Below are 25,301 nucleotides of genomic sequence, written 5' to 3' on the forward strand. Positions count from 1 at the left end.
TAATATTATCAAACTGATTCTACTGCTTCCACGTTAAAACATCAAATATCTAAACAATAATTATACATTTCTTAACAATAGTTACATAAAGTTGAAATAACCGATGAATATTTGTGTTCTGGTTTGCTCATCAGTAGGCCTGTATTTGTGTATTGATTTGTCTATTTAGTAGTAAAACATATGATATTATGATGTTTTATGTATTTGCCTACAGCTTGATTTCAATTTGCTGTCCCCTTGTGATATTTAAATAATATGAAATACAGACTTCTACTGCTTCTACTTGTGTTTTCTCACACACATGGATGATGGACGGATGAGTGTCAAGTTCTTCAAAGTCACAAACGTTACACTTTTATTTTGAAAAGCACATCTCTTGTTTTCCTGTCTGGTCCGACTCACCATATCTTGCTTGACGCAGCTGAGATGCGCCACATCAGAGACACTTACAGGTCCAACACAACACTACCCACTGCCGGGTTTACCAGCGTAGATTTGTGCGTAAAATAGCATAACTCTCCAAAGATGGCCGAAGTGCAGAGCCCCGGCATCCAGACCTCTGATTCCTGTCAGTGTTTCCTGCTTTTATAGGCTCTGGTGTCCATGATGGCTGTGTGGCAGCAGTGGCCTGCACAGAGCGAGGAACATTCTCCATTTACTAAGACAGGTAGCCCTTCACATTGACCCCCGTGTGTGTAATGTAATCACATGTTATGAAAACTTGACACTGTCTCTACAGGTAAACAACCAGCTGATTATGATGCCAAATAGTGGAGCAGCGGTGCTTCTCCTCCACTCTTCATGTTCCCCTATAATGATAACATTCACAGTGTCTTCATGGTGGATTCTAGACCAGTGGCCCTGGTTAACTTCCAGAGGTCGTCTCTGGGGCTGGAAGAGAGACGAGATGTCCCTAAACTGATAATCTAATGGTTATACCCCTGATCTTCATAAGTCCTCCCAGTCAGATCCCATCATCGCTCTCTCCTGACTTCCTTTAGTTCATTTTGGCCCTCTGAACAAACTGTTTCTAATAAAGGGATGTCACTAATAATGTCTGGACTAAGGATGATGATCTGCACTCACAATAAGTTAAGTATTTCCATCATCAGGAAAATTCTGAATATCGCTACGAGTGAACAATGCTGCAATTCTTACATTGTCATTCATATATTATTTTTTATTTGTCCTTTGTCTTCACTAGAGAACATGAAATAGACGGTGAAGTCATTTGCATAAACACCTGTGTCCTGATCACAATGAATCAACGTTCTTTCCTTTGACGTGTTTATGCTCAGTGAGAACCGACAACATGAGAAACCCCCTCAGTTGACTTCTTTTTAAAGCTCACCCACAAGCTCCCATTTAGTTGGAATTACTCTGCAGAAGTGTGAAAACTGTCCTCATTAACATACAGCACAGTCAGTTTGTAAAACATCCTGATGTTAATGACTTCTCTGTTCGCTTTAGGACTTTTTAAATGACATGGTTTCTCTTAGATACACAACGCACTAGTTGTGTACTTTCAGGCATTGCACTGCCTTTTCATGCCATGTGTTCTGGATTTGCTCTGTGACAGTACATGCACGGTTGGTGCAAACACATCTGGTCTATTACAGTACGTATCATGGGTAACTCGGCCTGAGCCGACCCACAGGGGATGTTTTATTGTTGTCAAAGGCTGCATCGTGAGCCTGCAACAGCCTCGGGCCAAGCTGCTTTCCAGCCATGTATGAAAATACATGACAACATGCTGTCAACTGTGTCCAAAACTGTGACAACATGTCCAAAGCTGAGCCTTTACCAGCACAGGAGCTGTTTGTCCAGAGATCTGGATCAGAAAGTGGATTAGCGAGGAACTGGGGGGCCAATGTGAGCAGCTCAGTGTGGATTTACACTGCCATCTTGTGGTTAAAGAGTGAATGTGAATTGAGGATTTTCAGGATTAAAATTTGTCCAATTTGAATTTGAACAAATAAGAGTGTAAGTGTTGTGAGTGTTTAATTTCTCTAAACATGACACTTGCAATGACAGAGACAATAGACAAATAGAATAGACTTTGTAGACAGTAAGATAATCTCATACTTATTTTCTGTATGATGTTTCATCTTCATCCTCAGTTTCAGTAAAGACTGAAGCTTCAGTGGTGGTTGAATCCTCCTGGCACGGTTTCCACTGATGATAAAGAAAACACAGATGTTATTCTGCTGTACGGGCCGGTCAACGATGAAGTTAAGGGAGGCAAACAACATAAAAGGAACATCACTAAAATGAAGTCAAACACAATAAAATATACGTTTAAGGATGAAATCATTAGTGATGAAGCATTACCTCTTTCATGGGTTGGAGCTTGGCCCAACTTTAAAATAAATAAAACCACACACGATTAAATATGACTTGACACATAATCATCGGCTTCACAGACAAATATCAACAAAAAATACAAATCTGAACTGAATTTGAAGATGGTCAGAGGGTTTTCTAGTCTCAATTGCAATTTTGGAGAGCTCACTGACCTGCAGGTGTGTACACAATTTCATGTCAATGAGTTACGGTGATTTGTGCTAAAATCGGTTACGGTGTGTGGAGTGTGGCCTACCAACCTGTAGGTGGCGCTAACGAGCGTGCACAAATAGGGAAGTCTCAAATCTCACCAGTCACAGTGCACATACATTTTGCTCAACTCATTTTAATGCTAAGGACTCCAAAAAGGCAATTCATTTGCAGAATAATAATATTTTTTGCAATTACAAGTTTTCGGTGTTAACTCGACTTCTCTCTTAATTTATTATCTCAGTAAACATTATAAACATGAGTTTATGGTCTCAATCTCTTCTTCAATACAGCATGATGTTCATTAAGTAAATTATGGTCCAACAGACCATAATACAGGGGATGTTTTAGGGCGGGGCTACCTTGTGATTGGCAGGTCGGTCTTGCTATCCTCTTCTTATGTCTATGGTTGGAACACTAAAGGACTGATAATTATCATTATTATGATTATGTTCAGTGATATCACGGGATCCACTTCTTATAGGCAGTCTATGCCTCTGTCAATCAGATAAGGAAAAACATTTTAACAGGCAAAAAGGATGACACCTCAGAGGGAGACACAGAAGTACAATAGATGTCATAAACAACATAATAATTACCGCACTTCATCCATATGACAGAAATAAAGCAAAGCATTTCAGACAGAGGGGGAATACAGGTATATTCAGAAAGACAGGATGAGCAAAAATAAAGACTACTATGAACATTAAAGCAGGTAAAACAAACAAAAAATCTAGTATGAACCTGATATTCACAATTTACATCATTCTATGAATCAAACTCGACAAACTCATGTCACTTCGTGACCTTCTTGTTTGCTTGGTTTGTAATTTGTGATGGAAATTCTGAGAAACAAACTAAATGGTATTGTGACACGTTGTACAATCTAGTCCAAGTAAGTAATTGTACAAATAATGCTGTAAAGGGAGAAAGCCAGCAAGTTTATGCGTATAATCACAGAGAAGTTAATTGTGATATTGAATTTGGGGCAACTTAAATGTAGTTTCATGTATTTCTGCTTTCCAGATAAACTTGCCTTGCTGTTTCAGTTTGATGGTCTGGCACTTTGGTCTTGTAATGCCACACAAGGGCCACCAGAGGGGGTCAATGTGTAACTGATGCCACTTAACATTGTTGTCTGGATTGACCTAAAAAAAAAAAAAAGTAAACCTCATTATAGATAATATCACACACATATAAAATAATCATCAAATATACTTTGCATTCATCATGCTGCTTACATTACTTTGTGGGTTCATTTGGTTTATAGAGCACACAAATGATACACCTTTGTTAACTCACTCATTCATATGCAATAACATTATCACTGTACACCACTGTGCAATACCAATATTATATGCAATTTCAACATTAATACATCCTATTTCATTTGTGCAATATTGTTAACTCAACCACTCTGTCTGTCTGTCCATGATTATATTTGTTTTTATTTAGTTGTGTGTAGTACTGCTTACTTATTTACCATATCTTTAGTTACATTACTATTTGTATTTGTTTTATTTGTTTGTTTTGCCTCTTGCTGTTGCACCATCCTCTCTGCTACTGTAGGAATGTCAACGTCTGTACAGTGGGACTAATAAAGGATCATCTCTTCTTGTATGTTTGTAAAGTGTACAGTATAGAGCTCACCTTGTTACCTCTGATAGCCTGTTCATGTGCCTAGTGAGCTTCCATTATCTCCAAATTCCTCCTGGGTCTAGCTGAGCCCGGAACGTGGCCTTCAGCGGGCTTCCAATCCACATTAGTCAGTGCTTATGGCCTGGAGACGTACCGGTGAGTGTTAAAAAGATGAGTAGGTTCACGTGTCAAAGGTGAAATGGACCAATTGTAAAGTGTAAAAAGGGAAAATGTGAGGGTGAGTGTGTGTGCCCCGTCAGCAGGAGGATGTGGAGTCATTAGGTTCAAACCTTAACCTTCTGTTAACGAGGTTCACAAAAGGGTGAGAGAAGCTAACAAAACCACATGGTGCATTCACTGCCCATTTTGGTTGGCGGTGTTTAGAGCTTTCAAATGGTTGAAACTTGCTGATGCTTCCATAGTTTGGCGGTAGCTGTTTTCTTTGATTTGAAATGGCACACTTCAAGGTTTTTGGATACACTGCATGCACTAATGTTCTAGGCCAACAGGAAGTAAGCATTCACTAAAGTAAATGGGATTTTCCATTGGATTTTGGATTTTTCCATAAAATTGTCTCTGTGACAAATAAATGTTTATGATAAATTTGATCATATCATGCTAACCTCTGTGAAGGATTAGTCATTTAGCCATTTGTTAGCAACCGCCTTTTTCAGGACCCATAAAAGCTTCAACATTCACCCGCAATGTATTTACTGATGTATTTTATATCGTAAATCTAATTGTTAAAATCTCTTCAGTTTGTGTTAAACATACACTTTTTTGCAGATATGGAACCAAAAACTCATTGACTTTAAGACAAGGGAACCGGACGTGTAAAAATGCTGACTCATGTCTGGGTTTTCGGACTCGTTCCTGCAGCACTCTGTCCTCTCCTAATGCACTTCAGCTGAGAAAACAGCAGGACTTGTTGTACTCTAACAATAAATCATTATTGTATTCTCCATTTAACGTTTCTCGGTATATTTCTAACATGACTGCTTGAGAGTCACACTTTGATTGTTGTGGCTAAAGCTAGCTGCACCTCTACCAGCTACAACATTCCAATGCTGTATACATGTTCATTTTGTAAAATTTTTGTTAAAAATTTGTTAAAAACTTGTATTCTTCGTTTTTTTTTCTTTAACTTGAATCCAAATGTTTCTTGGCAGCATAACTGACTCCTGTATTATAGCATTCACACAATGTTCATGTTTTCGTGTGCATCCAATGCAGCTCAGGGTGATTATAGCTGGAATTAAAACACAATAGACTGGTTAAGCTGCAGGTCAGCGTAACCTCCCAGCAATGTGGAAACAACATGGCCTCCAATCAAATCCAGCGACGTGGATCTTTGGCTCCCTGTGGGTTCTGGACCACAGGTCAAATTTTTTGTTTACCCTCTGTTTCACCTCCTTAAGAGATCAGATAAACTCTCTTTTGGGGTCTAACGGCGTTGGTTTACTCTAAATCCTACCACCGATTTGGGTTTCCTGCAACACCTCTTCCTGATGGGGTACAGAACACAACCTGCTCACGTAAACAAGCTGGGGGAGAAGGCACAAGGAGCCAAAGGTGAGACCCTGTGGCCATATTTCACAAGAGCAACCATTGTTTAGCTCCAGACTTATTCCTTGCCATGCAAAGTAGTTTCCGTTCTTGCACATGGGCTGCGCCAATAAATTTGTTTTTAACGGTACGAACAGACAACTTGCTGGCAGGTCGGGGAGATTGTGACAAAACAACACGGGGGAGGATTCTTCACGCGTATCAGCATCTTTGTTTGCTGGCAGAGAAACTGGCAGATATAACAATGTTGTCATCAGGATATTCAAGGATAGTTTCATCAAGCAACAAGAAGACTAGAGCTTTACAATCGTTTCAGCGTCCACACTGTTGTAGGCCGTATGATGTCTGCAATTTAAGTGAAATACGTCACACTACAACTTAAATAGAAAACTTTCTAAATTTTCCATACCTGATCCATGTTTCCCATGAATAACCTTCAGTCTAAGTAACAGCAGAACTATTTTGCACATGTCTGGTCTGCCTAGTGATCCAGTGATCTGGGCGCCACCAGCTCTACGTTAGCTTGGAAAGTGGTGAAGGTGGCTCTGAAGGGGGCTTTTTGTTTTCCTGTTGGGCTGTGTGCAACAAGACAGATTTATATAATAATCCAAAAAGTTTTTCACATGCTACCACCATGTTTTTTGCAGAAATTCCTGCCAGAGAAAGAAGGTGAGGCCTATAGGACTTTCCTCACAAACACACAGCCTCGAAGGATGTCCGCTTGTCCACCCTGTTTTCCATGAAAAGACCCGACAGCACAGTCACTCACTGTCATCGCCACTCTCCTCTTTCTCTATCCTCTTATCTATTTTTAACCTTGTTTTTGTGAAGTTATTGTTGGAGCTGTAGAAAGCCCTTCGTCACCAACCAGAAGAGGCAAAGTTAAAGGAAACAGAGGAAATACAGGTGAAGATTGACTGCTGGCATAAATATCGTGCAGGGTCCTGCACCTCCATGTACCAACCTCTACAACCTGCTTTGTGCTGCGAGTTATGGGGTGGAAATGTGTGAGCTTATATGTGTTTCATGTAAATTCATTCCAGGCTCTTTTGTAAACAAGACTACGAGCCTACAGTCATGGTTGAAGCGCTTTGAGAACATTACTTGTGATCCTTTAAGCTGAATGCTCACAATGACAATGCTAAAATGCTACAAAGTTTACCAACTTTAATAGTCTTCTGTCTTGTACTGAATTACTGATTGGTGGATGTGTGGAAGACAATTTTGTTCTCATGTTGAGCATAAAAATGTTGTAACATGGCTGTCATCATCCTGTTTTTGGCTTTTGTCATCTCAGGTTTTGGCCATCATCCCCTGGGTTTTAAGCCTTCTCCCCTTGGTTTTTGGCCATCACCATCTTGGTTTTTGACCATCGCCATCTTGGTTTTTGGCCATCACCATCTTGGTTTTTAGCCTTCTCCCCTTGGTTTTTGGCCATCGCCATCTTGGTTTTTGGCCATCGCCACCTTGGTTTTTGGCCATCGCCATCTCAGGCGTTTTGACCGCCACCGTCTTGTTTTCTTGCAACCAGAAGCGACACAGAGGGCGGAGCTAAGTGCAACTGAAAGCTGGATCGACTAAGGGTACATTTCATGGGAATCCATCCAACATGTGTGGAGATGTTTCACTCTAAACAACAAACGTCAACCTCATGGAGAATCACAGAATAATAGACTTTAAAGACAGACAGACTCACAGACGGACTCGCAGACAGAGAGACTCAGACAATCTGACTCACAGTCCGACTCACAGACGGACTCACAGTCTGACTCACAGACGGAGAGACTCAGACAGACTCACAGACTGACACACCGACTAACGGACGGAAAGACTCACAGATGGACCACCAGATTCCCAGACTGCCCCCCCTACAGCCACTTGGCTAAAAGAGGAAACTGATTGCGCTACACTTGGTTTGTTGAGGATCACCAGCTAGAGGTCAGAGGTTTTCCATCATTGAATTCATGTCTGTATCAGTGGTTGATTGGTGGTGATGCTGAGCGTCATGCTGTAATGAGGCCAGGTCTGTGAGGCCAGGGGATGTGCTCTCATAAATACAGACATTCAGGACAAAGCCTCCCCCTGTGTTTTTCTCACTATTATATAGACGTCAAAATAGTTTAAACAAAGGAAAACAAATAACTCCACAGGTTGGGATGTTTACAGTGTAAGTGGCATCGGGCCAGCGTAGACCTGAGCAAAATATTTATATCCATGCATCCACCCAGGGTGACTTTTAGCACAAATCAAGCGTATCAATCTTTAAAGAAATAAAGGCTTGATTTTCTGATACATTTTTTGAGAATGACAAATGATTTAAGATAGTGTCAAAGTTTATTTTAGATTGTCGTCCCTGCTTTGAACAAAGGTGAACTTCCTCCACCCCGTCTGTGGCCAAGAACTGAGAACCATGATTCAATGTGACCACTGATAACGAAACAAACAGGTTGGCGTGTCTGTTCGTTCTGTTCGGGAGGTGAGTAGGCACTGGCACCTCCTCATCGCTAAATAAAGATCCACTTGATGGATCCTCTCAGATAACATAAATCAGGATATCCCATCAGGAGTGACAAAGTACACCATTGTTTTGGTTCAAGTGGGCAGCCATCCTGACAGACGGTGTATACTGGCCATGGGAGAGGACAGGAGGTTCTCTCCATTGAATCCTGACAGGTCATGTCAGAACAGCTCGTTTATATATGGTTGCATAACCACAAATAAATGACCGCCACAACTCAACCCAGTAAGAAAGGTTAGGTGCCTGATATAGCTGACATTTAAAAAAAAACATTTATATATATACTTTTCTAAAAGCTCTGTGGATGTATTATTAGTTTAAAATGATTCGTTAAAATAAAAATGTGATAAATATGACCTTTAACAATCTATGCAAAACAATTACATAAAATCTATTTATTAGTACTTGAGGATCGAAATCAAATCATCTGTTTCTCTCGTAAAACCTAATATGATTGAATGTGTCACAGCGGCGTAGACAAGTCTGTCCCATTTTAGACTCCTTCAAATTCAGCCCTGAAATACGGCCTTCTTTTCCTGGTTCAGATGACCCAACTGATGGATCCTTCACAGCCCAACGTATCCCAAGATTCATTGCTCGGTGGTGATTGGTTTTTAAATCAACGCAGCGTCTATTAGCAGATCAGCAGCGGGAGAAGCAGCAGATTACACTGAAATATTTCAGGAAGCAAACTAATAAAATAGGATCTCTGGTTTTCATTTTAATAATATAACGTTAGTTCTCCTATAATCTTTCTTGTCAATTGCAGCTGGTTGCTAGGTGACGGGAGAAAGGGGGCGGGAACATGTGACATAAACTGTAGACCAGACCGTTTCATTTCGGAGTATGCTCGGTTTGGATCTCGCAGTCTCCAAAGGACGCGGCCGGCCTCGACAACAAAGGACACGGATGAATTGGGACGCAACTAATATCATGACATTCATCCATCAACCAATTTAAGCGACAAAGGAGGTTCAATTACAAATGTGCTATGGTGAAGGCATGACTGACAAGTAGGCGGGTGACGTTGTCTTTGGAAGTTTGGGCAAAGGGAGTGAGATGGAGAGATGGTCAGTTAGGGGTTAGCGCTAGCCAATCTGAGGCAGAGAGTCACGCCATTGCTATTGTAGGATTCGTAATATCGCACAAGGAAGGTGTGTGTCCTTTGAGCTACATTCCAAGCCCACTTTTTATCAGTCCAATCAAATGTGAAGGATTTGATTTAAATTCCTTTTGAAACTGTGCTCCGATATTCTCTTTTCCAATAAACATAATGCAGAGAAGATAAAGACACTTTAGCTTCCGTTTCACTGGGATCTCATTTACAAAACAGTGCGTGATATCCACACTAAATGTTTGCGTACGTAGAACTGAATAAATCATCTGATGTCAAAACCCTCATGTACAAAACGAACGAAACCAAGGTGCTTGTGGGTGAGGTGACTTTGTCTTTTCATAAGTTAAGGAATCATTTTGGCCGTAATAAAAGAAATACTTGAAAGCCAATAATGTAATTGTCCTTTAAAGCAGCATGAATCTAAGTGAACCAGTTTCTACAGTTATTTAATGGCACAGAAGCTCTATTGAAAGAGGACAGTGCTCACTGGCTAATGTCTATTTAGAATGGTCATTATCTGGCTAATATTTCATTGGGCTGACACATCAGTCCCACAGCCTGAGTTATGAGATATTGAGAAAGAAAAACAGTGGAGCGCCCCCGTCTAGACTAAACAAGCCCCAGTGCTCAGAACTGACCTGAGACAAGTGCCTCTCTCAGCCACAACAGTCTCTTAATTGAGTTCTTTCATATAATAGGGAGCACTGCATGAGAAGCAAACAAACAGAAAAGAGTGGAACCACGAAAAGTGCATGACAGTGTGAACAAAGACAGGGCACGGCTTGCTTCCGAAAACAAACAGCGAATATAGCCAGATGGATTTTCCATTGCAGAGCTGTGTTAATGAGAGGAAGCAGGGGAGTGCTTCCTAGGGATTGCATTGTGATATTGTGGACCGTTCGACCTCCAACAACTTGATCGAGGGAAACCTCCAAGAGTTTGGCCCTCATTCCTACCTGCCGGCTTCAGTCCGAGATGGTAATCCCTGCCTGGGGTACCTGGAAAACCGTGATTCAACATCCGCCTTCAATCCACAATATGAAAGGATGTCTGATAATGTCTCAGATATATGACTCAGAAGCCACGCTGCCAAACTTAACATTCAGCCGATGCCAACTTCACTTAGGGTTCTTCCTGTTCTCTTCCACTAATTCGTGGAACTTATTCAAAATAAAAACTAAGTGTGCGGTGCAGTTAAAGGTCAGAGGTATCAGAGATCCATTGGCGATAACAGGTAAACAGCTTGAAGAAATATTTCATTTTCATTTTGGAGACTTTCCCTTGTGGTGCATTCCCAAGTTTGCAGACATATATAGATAGGTTATATATAGCCATAAATCAAATGTGTATCAATAAGAGGAAACTGTAGGAGTGAATGCATTGGAGGATGGACAGATGGATTTAGTGTGTGAATTCAACAAAGCACTGAGCATTGCGATCAAGAGCACAGTAATTAACGCACATGTGAGCAAATCATTAATGTTAATATATCTGGAGAAAACTGATAATAGACACTTCTGCACATCTGCAAAGGTTATCTAATGACAAGTCTTATAGCATACCTGATTTTCTAACTACTTATGCACAAAACAAGCTAACTCGTATGTCCATCATGATGCATCCAAATAATGCATCATAAAACACATAATGAAGCCAAACATCAGTAAAGTACATCACTCGAATTCTTGTCGTCCATTGTGCAGGTTTTCTACTTCCAACTCAATATAACTTGTGAAATCAGTGGTGCAAAACACTTCAACAGCACTTTAAATATAATTCACTTCTAACAGATGTATCATATGACACTATATTTATGGATGGAAACCCTAAAACACATCAGCAAGAGGTAACTGTCAACAAAAAGTATCAGATGAAAGTAAAAAGACATGATAATTACATTTAAATTCCCCTCCACTTAGTTCAATAATAATAATAATAATAATAATAATAATAATAATAATAATAATAATAATAATAATAATAAATACACTTATATATCATAATCTTGATAAACGTATATATCTTGTCTGGAGGGGATCTTTAACTTCTATTTATTTGTTGTTTTTATCATTAGATGGTACACTTTCAATTATGTATTTTTGCAGGAATTTGGAATTCTAAAAAAAACAAAAATCAAGACAAAATTGTATTTCAAACATTAACAGATTTACCAGCTGTTGGTGCAAAACTTCCCCAAAATCTATAGTCTTATTGGACCCCTCAGGTCAGCTGAGGCCCATCATGTCCCCTGGATGACCTGAGACCAAACGTGATCTCACTGCTGGGTTGTGGCAGTCAGAGGCCCAAACACCTCAGACAGAGAAGGATTTTCAGTTAAACATGCGTCAGTGTTTCTCTACACTTCCATGCAGCCAGCGGCCCATTCACATTCAGATATTCCCCCGCTAAATTGCAGAGGTCAGTGTGCAGAATGACCCCTGCTGAGGCTGGCTGACTTTGTTTTGAGAAGCCGGACATGAAAAAGCTCCGTGGCTGCTTCACCTTCACTCTGAGCAACAGAGGGGAAGTTCCCTCCTAGTACATAACGTAAACTTGGCTCCAATAAAAGCATCCGTTGGCACCTCGGTGGACAACAGGAAATCTTTGTTTATTGAAAAACATCCCGTTGTTGGCCTCGGGGCGTATGACCCCTCTCGTAGAGCGTCACATAGTAGCGGGTGGAGCCCCACATTTCGAGATCTCAGAACAAAGCTTAAGTTGTATGTGTGTATATGTAGTTCTGCGTCAGACCCGCTGTCTGTCTTTGTATTGTTTAACATAACTGCAGACTTAGTGTCTGACGCTCCCATGTTCAGGGGCCACACAACCTAAAATTAGAATTCATTTTACAATAACATATCCATTACATAGATGAATGGTGACGTCAACCATTTGGTTTGTGGGCTACAGTTTTAAAACCACCATAATCATCAAAAAAAATCACCATCTTGGAATTTGGTGAAGGAAATGACCATATTTGGACTATGGAGGAGCGACGGGTGGATCTGATGAACACAAGCAGCAAAGCAGCACCCTGAGCTTCAACCTTACTGGATTCTGGATCCATCTGGATTCTGGTGTGAAGCTGCTAACAAAGTTAGCTTCATAATTCAAGGTCAACTTTACAGCTAAGTGTTAAAGGCATCTCAGTAGCTAATTGGTAGTGTGGTAGCGACGGTAGCGACGCAATGGTTAGAGATGTAGGGACACAGCATGGTAGCGATGCACGCAGCGTGGTAGCGACGGTAGCGACGCAGCGTGGTATTTAGCGACGCAGCGTGGTATGTAGCGACGCAGTGCAGTGGTTAGGGATGTAGCGACGCAGCGTGGTAGCGACGCAGTGTGGCAGCGACGCAGCGACGCAGCGTGGTAGCAACGCAGCCAGCGTGGTAGCGACGCAGCCAGTGTGGTAGCGACGCTGTGGTTAGGGACGTAGCGTGGCAGCGACATAGCGTGGCAGCGACGCAGCGTGGTAGCGACGCAGCGTGGTAGCGACACAGCCAGCATGGTAGCGACGCTGTGGTTAGGGACGTAGCGTGGTAGAGACGCAGCGTGGTAGTGACACAGCGTGGTAGCTGAATGAACATCCAGAGAAAATGCCAATTTAAGGCACTTCAGCTTTGGCTTCATTTTCAGAACGGGAGGTTGACACCTAATCCATTCAAAGAGTCGACAGTCGAGATCACAGCATCCAAACCCGAGATACAGAACACAAGGACAGAGCAGCTGAATCTGTTCAGTCTACCCAGTCAATGGGTTTTTATTACGTTTCCAGCAACAGATCCATGTCATTCACAGTGAGAGTTCAACACATTCCCATTTCCATACACTAAATCCTTGCATACATGTGGTCTATATACCAGAGAGTGGGTCTATATGTTGTTGGGTAAATACATATTAAACAGCAAAGCAGCCTAGATCATACTGCACTGCATCTTCTAGCAGTTCTTTTCAATGCTTTCAATGATGTGGGGGAATAAAAGGCTAGAAGAAGACCGAAGAAATTACAGTTTGAGGATATTTGATACCACTAGTTTACTTCTGTAGCTCAGCATAAAAATAAGATAAATCATGGTGATGGTCTGTTTCACATTTGCATTAAAAAATGCACATCTGGAGATGGAGAAATGTCAGTGAGCATGTACAGTACGAGCAGTACCTGAGGTCAAGTTTCTGGTAACAATATTTGGTACAATCACTTTTTGGTCAAGGTGCATGTACATGTCATCACTATGTTCACGGTGTGCCTGTGACTGCTCTCCTAACGCAAACACCAACAGCTAGTCTTCTCTGTGGAGCTTATTTATGTCCTCCATGTGCTGACCCTCAGCAGGTTGGCCTGTTGCGTTTCTGCGACTGGTCCTGCGGTTTTGCCGGGGACGGTGCTCTGAGAACCAGTTGGAGACGGCCATGGCGAGGCGGAGGAGACCCAAGCTGATGCAGTGCACCTCTGAGGTGATGGGGATGTCGGAGAAGAGGGCGTGGTCCCTGCACATGAGAGCACTTCGGCATTCAAAGTCTTTGACGATGTTGAGGATCTCCTGGCGCTCGGCCTGCCGCATCATCCCTCTAATATTCAGCAGGGTGGAGACGTGCTTCTTCCTGTTGAGAGGAAGGATACAGGGAGGAAGGCGGGTAGACAGGAGTTAATGGAATTTGGGTCTGTTTGGTGTCGACAAATGCAGTAGCATCTCTCTGAGTCATAGCATCTGTTTCTGGGAAGGAACACAACGTTTCTTAAAAATGTGTTACTTTGTCAATAATTCATTACTACTGGTTTATATATTGGATGTAAGCCAAAAAATAACATCATCTTGTTGTTGACTTTGTTACTTTCTTTATTTAACTGCGTAACAATAGACATACCATAAAAAGAGGACAACCCATTGGACTATGATTTTGAAGCTTTGAGTTCTGCTTTTTGCCCGTTACCATCTTGGAAAGTAGGATCATTTTCTCATTGACCTTTATGCAATATTTTAGCAACGAGAGGAGTCGCCCCCTGATGGCCAGCAGAGAGAATACAAGTTTAAGGCGCCTCAGTTTTGGCTTCACTTTTCAGAACTAGAGGTTGCTGCCTGAGGCCAAGCCTCTAAGTTAGTAGCACACTGGTTTCCATGACAAAAAGCCGAGTAGACTATTACAGAAAAGCTCTCAATAAACAAACATTTATGATGCTTTCATATTTTGTTCTGCAAGATAATCTTCACAAATGAACACCACTTTGGTGACGACACATACGGCCGTTTCTTTGAGAGGACAGTGGAAAAATCACTTCCGAATGATTTTTAAGCTTTCTATTGGAAATAATGCAGTAATTAATATTAATAATAAACTTGGATTTCTCACTTTTCAATAGACCACCAGGTCTGCAGGTATAAATGTAATAAATAAAGGGTTTTACAATAATCCATTAAATCTCCAGTTGTTCTTGATGAGTTGTGAAGGTGAGGAAGTGCTAGCTAAAAAGACAAAGCAGGTGTTAAGAAAAAAGCTGAAACATCATTTCCGATCTAGCTTCCGTATGGTGATGAATTTACCAGGAATCGACTGACAGTTAGATGAGTTGGTAATGATGTAAGCATACGCAGGAAAATATATTTGATTAAAAAAAAGAAAAAAATATATATTTTTTACTTTACAACATATATTGTTCAATAAATCTGCTTTGGATGTGTTGCTATTACATTTTGTTGACTAACTGTATGTTTGTTTCTATTTTAACTGTATTTTAACTGTAAAGCAACTTTTAGTACGATGAAAAGTGCTTTATAAATAAAATGTATTATTATAATTAAATGGGGGCACAATATGAAATTAAAAGGGTTTAAAAGACATTTTTCCTTTCAGCTATAATTCACTCTAATGGATTCCAACTAATCTACAAAAGCAGTTGTGCTTTTAAAAGTACACAGCTGGCATTTAAGAACATGTTGAATCAGAAGGCTGCGTGACGGGTTGACCTGTGCAGCCACATGAACGGACTCGGCTCTGTTCAATGAAGCACCCAGAAAGATCCCGAAAGGCCGGCAGCCTTTGATCTCCTAAAATACCAGCGGGGCAGCCGTGCAGTAAACAAAGGGAGCGGGTCCAGCAGTGAGGTAGCATGTCTCCGGGCCTGAACTACGATGTTTTGCTCTCCTCTTCCACACCTCTCCCTCTGACTGTGGCACCAGTCTGTCTCCTGCAGGGTGGCAGGAACAGGAAGTACTCGGCAGCAGCTTCCTGTCTGCTCCGCGGAGAGTGCTACGTCACACGCGGCCCTTCGGTTGCCAACCGTCACCTGAGTCTTAATCTGTGCACAAACACCCCCCCCCCCCCCCCCCCCCCCTGTCGAGGCCTCTCAGCCTCATCCATTCTTAAAACAGACCCGCTCTCCTCTCCAAAAATAGCAAAGTTAATGTAGATATGTTTCCGCACTCCTTTTCCTTGTTTTGATCCATTGTGACCAAAAAAAACAACAACATACATACTCTTTACTTTTTCCTTGCTTTGGCAAAGCGCCAAAAACAGCACTGTGAATGTGTAGCAATGAGCATAAAAGGATATATAGGACCTTTGGGGGTACAGTAGATCTGTTTTCATAGACGCTTCCTTGCAACAAAAATGTTCCAACACTGTTGATTTGTTAATCCCCTCACCGTATATCTGGAAACTCTTTCACCAGGACGGCCACCTCCATCTGGATGGAGGGAGTGTCCTCCAGGAGGATGATGTCAGCCAGGTGGCAGATGATGCTGTCCAACCAGGATGAGCTTGAATCCTGCAGCAGAGGGGAGACAAAGAGCGCAGTGGCCATTTTGTTATTGTAAGCATTCATTAACGTAACAAAACGTACTATTTAATCATGACATTGAACTTTATTTGGAAATTTGTTCATTTAAGTGTCATCCAAATGACTTCTTCTGCAGTTTGAATTTTTTTTTAAGATGAGGCATGACTCACCGCAAACAATCAAACCTTCAGAGGAAACAGATTAATAAGTTTAAAGGCCAGAGGCCAAACATTTAGCTGATTTACTAAGCGAATAACAAAACTCCACCTCCGTTCTTCCAGGTCGTGTTTTTCCTTAAACACTCAGGAAAAAGATAGCAGAGTTCTTTGGCCTGGCATCCACTAAAAATAACGACAACTTTTTAGACAGCCATTAAAAACTACCCCCCCCCTGAACACACTCACACACACACACACACACACACACAAACACACACACACACACACACACACACACACAGTTTCCACAGACACTTCAACCCGCTCCACAGCAAAAAAAGGCCATCAAGGCCATCCCAGAGCCACATCAAAGCCAGCCAGCTGACAGGAACAGGAAGTTCCTTCTGAACACAGCAGCTTCCTGTTGTCAGCCGAGGTGACGGACACTTGTTTGAACTCGTGTACAGAAAGGGGGCAAATGCCATGCTGTCAGGCCTAGTTGTTTTACACCCTCTTCCCTCCTCTGGCATGTGCTAACGTAAGCCCGGTCCATCCATCTCCATCTCACTGACGGCAGCCATTTTTCAGAGCCCGGTCCTGTATCAACAGTGTCTGAGTTATTCCTGACCTAGGAAGTCAGGGGGTCAGACTGTGCATTCTCTGCGCCAGCCCGGCTCGGCGTTTTTAAGAATCAGCATGTCGGATTTATTTATAATGCTAAGGGCTTAGCCAGAGGTTGAAAACCTGCTCCCTGCTACAGGAAGGGGATGAGGACGATGTCTCAGCTCTGCAGGACAGTGGTGCAGAAGTGTCCATTCCTCTCAGAAGACCCAAGTAATGAACTACTCATTTAGTCAAATCTGAGCTCCTTTATGGCTGCTTGTCCATTCTTGCTTTAAAGATCAGGCTCTTTCCTGAAAAGCACCTACTAGCTGAATTGAAGGCATTGAGTTAAGAGGTCCTAACGGGCTTATTACTGGGAAAAGAGACTGGGATCACATATGACCAGTATCAGCCTCTTTTCACTGGCTTCCTGTCGGTTTCAGGATTGATTTTAGCCTGACTTCTTTTTTTTAACTCCTGTTATGTGCACATTATGTTTAGTGTTTTCTTCTGTTCTTGTTGTTTTTTTTACAGTGGTTGTTTTTAAATGTGCTTTCATAGATATAAAACGGTAGATGTGACTTGTTCTAATCTAATCCACTTTTAAGTTTTTTATTTTTCTACCACTACACCATGTTTTTTATTTATGGTAAAGCATGTAAGAGAATTGTGTCTGTATAGAATTAATTAAAAACAAAACAATTTGGTTGAATTTTGATTATTATAGCTCCAAGAGAACAAATTATGATTTCAATCCGGAAGAGGAATTGTGAATGTATAATGCAATTTATTTTGATGATGAATGGCTTTTATTTACTTCAATTTGTTGCAGGTTAAATCAGATATTAAATGACATGACTGACCAGATCCTTGAAGAGTCCTTTCAGCTGTTTGCCCTCATCTTGCAGGCGGAAAGCCATCCTCTTTCTCATCTTGGAGGACGTACAGATGACCCGCCCCCGCATGATGGCTCGGATGTACTCCACCAGGACCCGCCGGTGCGCCTCCCCCACCAGGGTCTGCACGTCCATCAAAACAACCGATAAGTGAATGCTGTGGAGTACTCATTGTTCAACAAGCCCTCTATCTGATCCCACAGCGTTACCTGATACGGTGGAGCTTCCATCCTTCTGAACTTCTTGAAGTGCTGTTTGATGCTGGCTTCAATGGCTTCAAAGGCTTCTGTGTTGTTCAGCCATTTTCTCTTTATCAGTTTGTCAAAGAAAGGCTGGAACGACAACAAACACATTTTTTTGTCAAATTTGTTGAAATTCTCATTAGATTCCAACAGAAATCACCAAATAAATAAAAACAAATCAAAGAAAACTGTAATAATAATTAATAATCATCATGTAATAATCAACAGCCCAATAATTTCATTCAGCTGTGAGTATTAACAGTGTTGGTTACAGTGTTTTGAGGGAGGGACTGTCAATGGTGACTTTCTTGTTAGATTTAACTACTTTTACATATTATATTTGAGAATAAGTGAGAGAACGCTTCCTGTTATTGTGCAGTGCGCAAACACACACACACGCACACAAACACAATTCACACGAATGTTGCTTATAACTTAAAAAAAAAACTTCTAAAAGTTTGAACTTGAAAGTGTTATGTCAGAATCATCATTATTATTGCTGTTTGTTAATACCTTAATTATTTGTTATTGGCTTGTTCTTTCTGAACTCTTGTTATTTATAAAAAAAAATAACCTGCAGTACCTTTAATGTCCAGCTGTTGAATGTGAGAAACAAGCTGAAAGGACTGCAATGAGACTCACCCTGATGTGCTCAAACAGTCTGTCAGTCAGGACCCTCACTGATTGGTTGATGATCCTGTCCAGGGAGGAGTTAGCTCTCTGTGCCGACTCCTCGCTGCCCTGTAGGTCACACTGCCTGCAGCGCTCCACTAAGGACCTACGCAATACACAGGAGACATGAAGCTGGACTTTCGCAAAATAAGTGTTGAAAATCTACATTTTCCAAAGAATGGTTTGTCTACCTGAGAGGAGGGCAGCAGTTCACCAGAGCGATGGTCCTGGACACATATCCGTCCCCTCGGTCTCCAAATTCTGCCTGAGTCTCATGAAACATCTCCACCTTCCTCTGGAAACTGAACACATGGAGTTGAGTTTAAACGAAAAGCTGCTGAATGCTAATGAACTCTAGAAACAATCCCCTCCTGTCCTGTAAAAACATGGGGGCTTGCACCCCCCAAAAACCCACTCTGTATCGTCGATGTTATGCCTCTCTGATAGCATATACTCACTTGTAGAGGAAGTCAGCCAGACCAACCAGACTACAGCGAGCCACTCTTGCCCCGAGAAACTGGTTGACAGATGTAGACCTGTCCAAGTCCACCTTCAACCTCTGGAGATGTGAAAGAGTTAGTGATGAGACAGCTGTATCTAAGTCTCAAAAGACACTTAGATTGGTGAAAATGACGTACCTGGATGACTGAGCGTGCTAAGTTGGACTGATACTCCTCGATGTGCAGAGTCTGGGCCCACCGCCTCTCCTCTTCATCCAGAACCTGAATCAGCTCGATGGTCACCTTCTCCTGAAAACCACAAGTTGAAATTAAAATATGCCTCTTACTCAGAAGAACAATCATGTGAAAAAGACTTTTCTTACCCTGACAATGCTGATACAGTCTTGTTCCAGCCTCTCCACCGTGTCCTGGGACAGAATGGGCTCAAGCGGAGCGTAGTTGATGGGTGTGGTTGTGCCAATAGTTCCCAGGACATCCCTGGACCAAAGTTAGAACTCATTAGTTTCCAGGTTTGGAATATCATTATTGTCTTATTGTATTGGGAGGTCTACTAAGGTACCCTACCTGTTGTAGATGTTGTAGAACCAGTCCAGTAAAGCGTAGACGTCCGTGATCTGCAGTGGGCCTCTGGTGATGGTGCGAAGACGTGTAGCCACGGCTCGATGGTAACTGTCCACATACACCTGGAAGGCAGCAAACTCTTCTGGGTAAATGGATACAGCGTTCCTCCTCGCTGCGTCCAGGTCATCCACCATCCGACTCCGCAGGCGCTCTAGGTACGAGGCCAGCTGTCCAGCCTGGGTGTCTACCTGAAGTGGTAGGCTCCAGTCTGCCGCCTCCATCACAGCCTGCCTCCACTTCATCTTGAGTTGCCGGGGACGATGGCTGGTCGGGACCTGGGGGCCCTCTCGCTCTAGCTTGGTCTCCTCTCTCAGGGCCCAGGTAGCATCAGCATGCTCCTCCTGCTGGATCACCAGAACCACCAGCCCAAGGTTGGGACCGGCGCTGGGCTGGCGAAGGGACTCTCGCACTACGTCCCACATCTCCTTCTGCAGGGCTTCGTACAGGAGCTCCACGTCCTTAGCTTTCCGCAGGCCCGAGTCCAGAGTTGCATTAGAGCTAAGGGAGTCGTCAAAGGATGAGGACAAAAAGGAGATCATGCCAGGTGGGGTGCTGGGAGTAATGGTAGGAGGGGGGCTGGGAGTCGCTGAGGTTGTCAGGACAGACAGTAGCTCACACTCTCGCTCCAGCTCCTGAATGTGTGTGTCGGCCAGGAGGAGGTCCCTGTGGTTGACCAGCTGAAGGATCTCCAGCACTGTGGGGAGCAAGAAGAGAAACAAGGCCGCTGTGTTTACATCAATGACTGTATATAAAAAGTAAACATAGCCACGGTGACTTCAAGTTCGGTATTTTGACCGTCGCCATCTAGGATGTTTTGCACCATATTTGGACTGTGGAGGAGCGACGGGTGGATTCTGGTGTGAAGCTGGTGATAAAGTTAGCTTCATAATTCAAGGTCAAGGTCAGCTTACTGTAAAAGTATCTTCGTAGCTTATTGCATTGGTAGTTACGGTAGCAAGGTAGAGTTAGCGACCTGTCAATCGCAAGGTAGCCCCGCCCTAAAGCATCCCCTGCTTTATGGTATGTTTGACGCTAATTGGACCATCATTTACTAAATGAACATCATGCTGTTTTTGAGATTGAAACTAGAGATTGAGACCAAATAGTCTCCCCCTGGTGGCCAGCAGAGAGAATGCAAGTTAAAGTCACTAGAGGTTACCACCTGGTTTATATGCCACAAAACAACAAAGTGGGAGATGTGCTTTAATGGTTATTGAGCAGTTGTGCGTGTGCCTGACGGATGACCTATTTGTTGCTCATTCTGCACAGTCTTCTATTCCCAGCGAGGCTCCCTGCGGAGTCTGTGAACAGTAGCTTGGTTGAACTTCTATCTGAAGGAACCTGTGGCCGGAGGAAGTGCGGTCATTTCCTGATTTCACAGCCTGGTGGTGATTGAACCCAGTGACTCAGGGATCTGGGGACCTCTCAGCCCCATCAGAGAGTTGTCTAGGATTGGGAGGAAGTACTGCTGAAGCTCAACCAGGAAAAGCAAAGTTGTCTAATGGAAGAGGAACTCCTCGCAAAATATAGATTCTTCTAGGTCACTTGATAATGATATGACTTGAAATATTCGGGACTCTGTTCACACCTGATGCGTCCTTGCTTGTTACCTGAAAGGGGCTCTCTGCTTTTGACCACCGGCTCGTCCTCATCTGTTTCCTCCTCAGCCTCTTGGGACGCCTTGTCTGACATGGACTCCCTCTTCAGCTTGCCCAGACTGACCATCCTGAGGAAGGAGGGCCGCCTGGAAGCCTCCGCCTCGCTGTCTGTGCTGAGGTTTCCGCAGGGCAGGCTTTCTCTGCGTTCCTCCTTACGGCGACCTGTAATGCTGCACAGTATCCACAGCAGCAACGAAGAACATGAATGATCGACGCCGGGGGGGAAAAATACTAAAATAAGACACACTATCATAAAGCGTGATTTATATATACAGACTCAAATGTAAGACTTAGTATTGGACTTGACAGTAAGGCCAATGTTGGGATGCCACATATTCACTGAGTGCCTCAGATAAAAATAGTCCCATTGAGTGAGCATGTGACTGAAAAACAAAAGAGGTTCCATAGATCAACAAGTTACATATTACATAACTCCACAGGAAATTAGCACACTATAAGCCATTCCATCACTGACCACCAGCAAAACTAACAACTCCCCTGGGACCCCGGCTAATTCACCACACCGTTACAGCTCTGTTGTTGCACTGCTGCAGGTTTTCTCTCATAGTTACATCATGGAAAAGTTTGATGCTTTTCTTCCTTTTGATTTCAACTGATGGAATTATGATTGAATTATGGGATGGTATTTCTGCAAACCTGCTTTTGCAAAAAGCCAGTAATAACCTGTATTGTTCTTTAACTCCACAAGACATGTCATCCACAGCTGCTGAAGCACGTTTTACTCTTTATATCAGAAATCCAAATCCTTCACAATTCACTGACACACAACAGCTAAGACCATCTAAGGTGTTTAACTCGTCTTCCTCACCGGAGCAGGGTCATAATTCCTTCGGAGCTCCTGCGTAGTCCTTTCTTTTTCTCCCTCGCTGGTGGGAGACTGTTTGAGTTTCCGGGGCTGAAGTGGGGAGAGTTGTTCCCCCACACATTGCGTCCAGATATGCGCAGCCCCTTCCCCAGTTTTCCGAGGGTTTTGAGGGGCGACACTCCACAGATCCGCTCCAGGGTCCCCCTGAGGGGCCTCCCTTTAGGATTCCCTGCCCCGTGCCTCTCTGCGTTCACCTCGTTCTCCTCCTCCTCGCCATCACGGGAGGACCTGAGCGGGAGGTTACTCCTGACCTCCCCCATGATGAGGCCCATGTCACCCCCATTCCTCTCGTCCTCATACAGGTCCACATCCTCGAAGGGGTTGAAGTTCTTTTTCAGTTCCTTCAGGCCGTTCAGCTCCTTCAGATCATTGAGATCATTCCTGAGGTCCAGGTCCAGCCGGGGCAGGATCAGTTCTCCGTTGGCTCTGGGGAACTCGTGGCAGCTCTTGGACCGACCCGGGAGCTTCTTCAGAATGGGCATGGTTGCACTGGAGAGTTTACCAAACTGCAAAACAAGGACACATTTAGACCAAATGTTCAGTTCTAAAAAGGTCAAACATATGAGATATTTGTTTTTCAATGTTTTGGATTTGTTCACATGCTATTATTAGCCATTTAAAAACATGACTTGAGGAATCCTGTATGACGGAGTAAATAAGCCTGTTCAGAAGTCCTGACTCCATCCTTTCAGAGGAAATTGAACTCATGAAATGAGGAAAACTTCTGTTGCCATCAGACAGTTTATATAACTTGAAGGAAAAACATCCGTTCACATGCTGGTTATGTAAGGTTGCCCATTTAAATATGTATTCAAAATATTGTTGCATCTACACGTGCTGAAATACAGCCTTATGTAAATATTATATTATTCAGAAATAAATAGTTGACATAGGTCATGTTAATAATTCATCATATTTTTATACATCTTTTATTTAAAAAAAATGTCATCTTTTTCTGAGCTCTATTTTAAGAGTTTAAGACATAACTTTTTTTGTTTAATCGCCTCAAAAATCCAATAAAAACACAAAGCATTTTGTCAATGCCTCCTCGATTGTGATGTCAGAGACAAGGACATTATTGTCCCTGTTTTTATGGAGATAATGTAACTCAGGAAACTTCCTGCTTCAAGGTAACCAGTTGATTCTGTCACACAACATTTGTTCAAGTCCGTCCTTAAACAACACTCACACGTCATTAAGTCTTTGTCTCCTGCAACTACATCCAGTCATCAGTTTGTACAAGAATTAAATATGAGTCACAGTTAGACGGATCTCTTTCCTATGATGAGCATTGATGGGAAACACAAAGACTTTTGGACTAAAAACTGATGAAACACTTATCAAACTCTGTGAAATATAACTTTAAATACATATTCACATTGTTATTGCACTATAAAGGGATGCATTCACAGCCAGTATGGACTAAGAATTATAATTACAGCCACTCTCAGTGTATTTATGGGCATTTGAGTAGACTTAAAATATATGGAACTATCATTTAACATTAGTGTTTTTATTTACATTCTCATTTATTCAAAGCATTTTAAATAGAGCGAGACGGCATTTAAATCATTCGTCCCAGTGTGGACAGGTAGAAATAAATCCATGACCAAAAGAAGAAGTTTATAGTCCATGTCCACTGATTTCGGGTTTGGTGATACTTCCAATTTAATAATAATAATTTACTTTTTTGTAGTGATGAGAGCCAACTCTCCAAAACTGGAAGTCAACATCAGCTGGGCGTCCTACACAGTCCTGTGTCAGGGTCAGAGATGGGACAATATAGGATTTTATCGCAGAACAGAATAATAAAAAATATTCACGATAAGTGTGAATCCTGTTGAATTTTCATTGGAGAGTCGTACATATCATCACAAGTGACTTAGAAAAGCTGTCTAGCTCACTGTCATCGTAGAGATGTAAATAATTGAGATGTATTTCTTCTATATTTATGCAGGGAAACCTTATGATTTATGATCATCTATTTAAGAGTATTTGATTGTTTCACTAAAAAAGATGTGTCTGATTTGAGACGCAATAAAAATAGTATTTTTAACAAAATGTGATTTGGTGCCATTTTCATAGTTGTGAGTATATTTTGATGATTATTGGGACAATATCATGAATCGCAATTATAAAGATATGATGATTTATATTGTCCCATGCAGAAAGCAAATATTCTCCTGTCATTTCTATAGGTTTCAGCTTTTATGCAGTTTGCCTTCATGACACGCATGTGTACCTTTGTCCTTTTTACTTCTGTTTGAATGCAGCCTTCGTCCACTCACTCAACTCCTCTTCTCTCTTTCCACACATGTCTCAGAAGACAGTAAAACACTCAGGTGTTGTAAACATTTTCTTTAAAAAAACTGGAATTCAGCCCGCATGAAGTTTGAATATTCTTGTAGATTTTGGTCAGATCTAACATGTTACGTGTGTATTTCCTCAGAACAAAACGACCGTTCTCTTGATTTTTATCAGCAAATGTCCAGGCAGACACAACATCATTTTAACGTCACATTAATGAGAAGTTTATCTGCAGGCAGAAATGAAGAAGAAAATCCCTTCCAAATGAGCATGAAAGCATCAGAAACTAGAGTCGATCGCTGTCTGAGTGCAGAGAATTACACTTACCTGATGAGATCGCCGAGCAGTGTTTTCAGTCCAGTGTCATCCTGGAGTGTGCTGCTGTGTTGGCTGCAGGCTGAGGAGTGTGTGTGTGTGTGTGTGTGTGTGTGTGTGTGTGTGTGTGTGTGAGAGAGAGAGAGCGTGTCTGAAAGTACTCGGTGACTCAAGAGAGCACTGGGGCTGCCTGTGGTTTCCTGACGGGCTCTATTGTGGTGGAAGGTGATATGTTTTCCTGAGGAAAGGCCCGTCCCGTCCCGTCCTCCCCCCCCCCCCCCCCAACCTCCTATGGCACCGACCCTCCGCCCCTTC

The 25,301-nt window shown here is 42.4% G+C and overlaps 1 protein-coding gene across 1 annotated transcript; it reads right to left on the reverse strand.

Moving 5' to 3' along the window:
• Positions 1-13,123: 13,123 nt before the first annotated feature.
• Positions 13,124-25,108, reverse strand: exoc3l2a (exocyst complex component 3-like 2a). Its single transcript, XM_084029562.1, has 13 exons — positions 24,999-25,108; positions 22,308-22,870; positions 21,431-21,648; positions 19,764-20,514; positions 19,562-19,676; positions 19,377-19,487; positions 19,197-19,297; positions 18,930-19,040; positions 18,709-18,844; positions 18,034-18,156; positions 17,792-17,947; positions 16,034-16,155; positions 13,124-13,994 (listed from the first exon to the last, which is right to left on the reverse strand). Exons 2-13 carry the CDS (start codon positions 22,844-22,846, stop codon positions 13,673-13,675), a joined length of 2,805 nt encoding a protein of 934 aa, XP_083885688.1. The 5' UTR covers positions 22,847-22,870; positions 24,999-25,108; the 3' UTR covers positions 13,124-13,672.
• Between the last annotated feature and the right edge of the window lie 193 nt (positions 25,109-25,301).

This window comes from Eutrigla gurnardus, assembly GCF_963514095.1.
Source record: "Eutrigla gurnardus genome assembly, chromosome: 15".
NCBI lineage: Eukaryota > Metazoa > Chordata > Actinopteri > Perciformes > Triglidae > Eutrigla > Eutrigla gurnardus.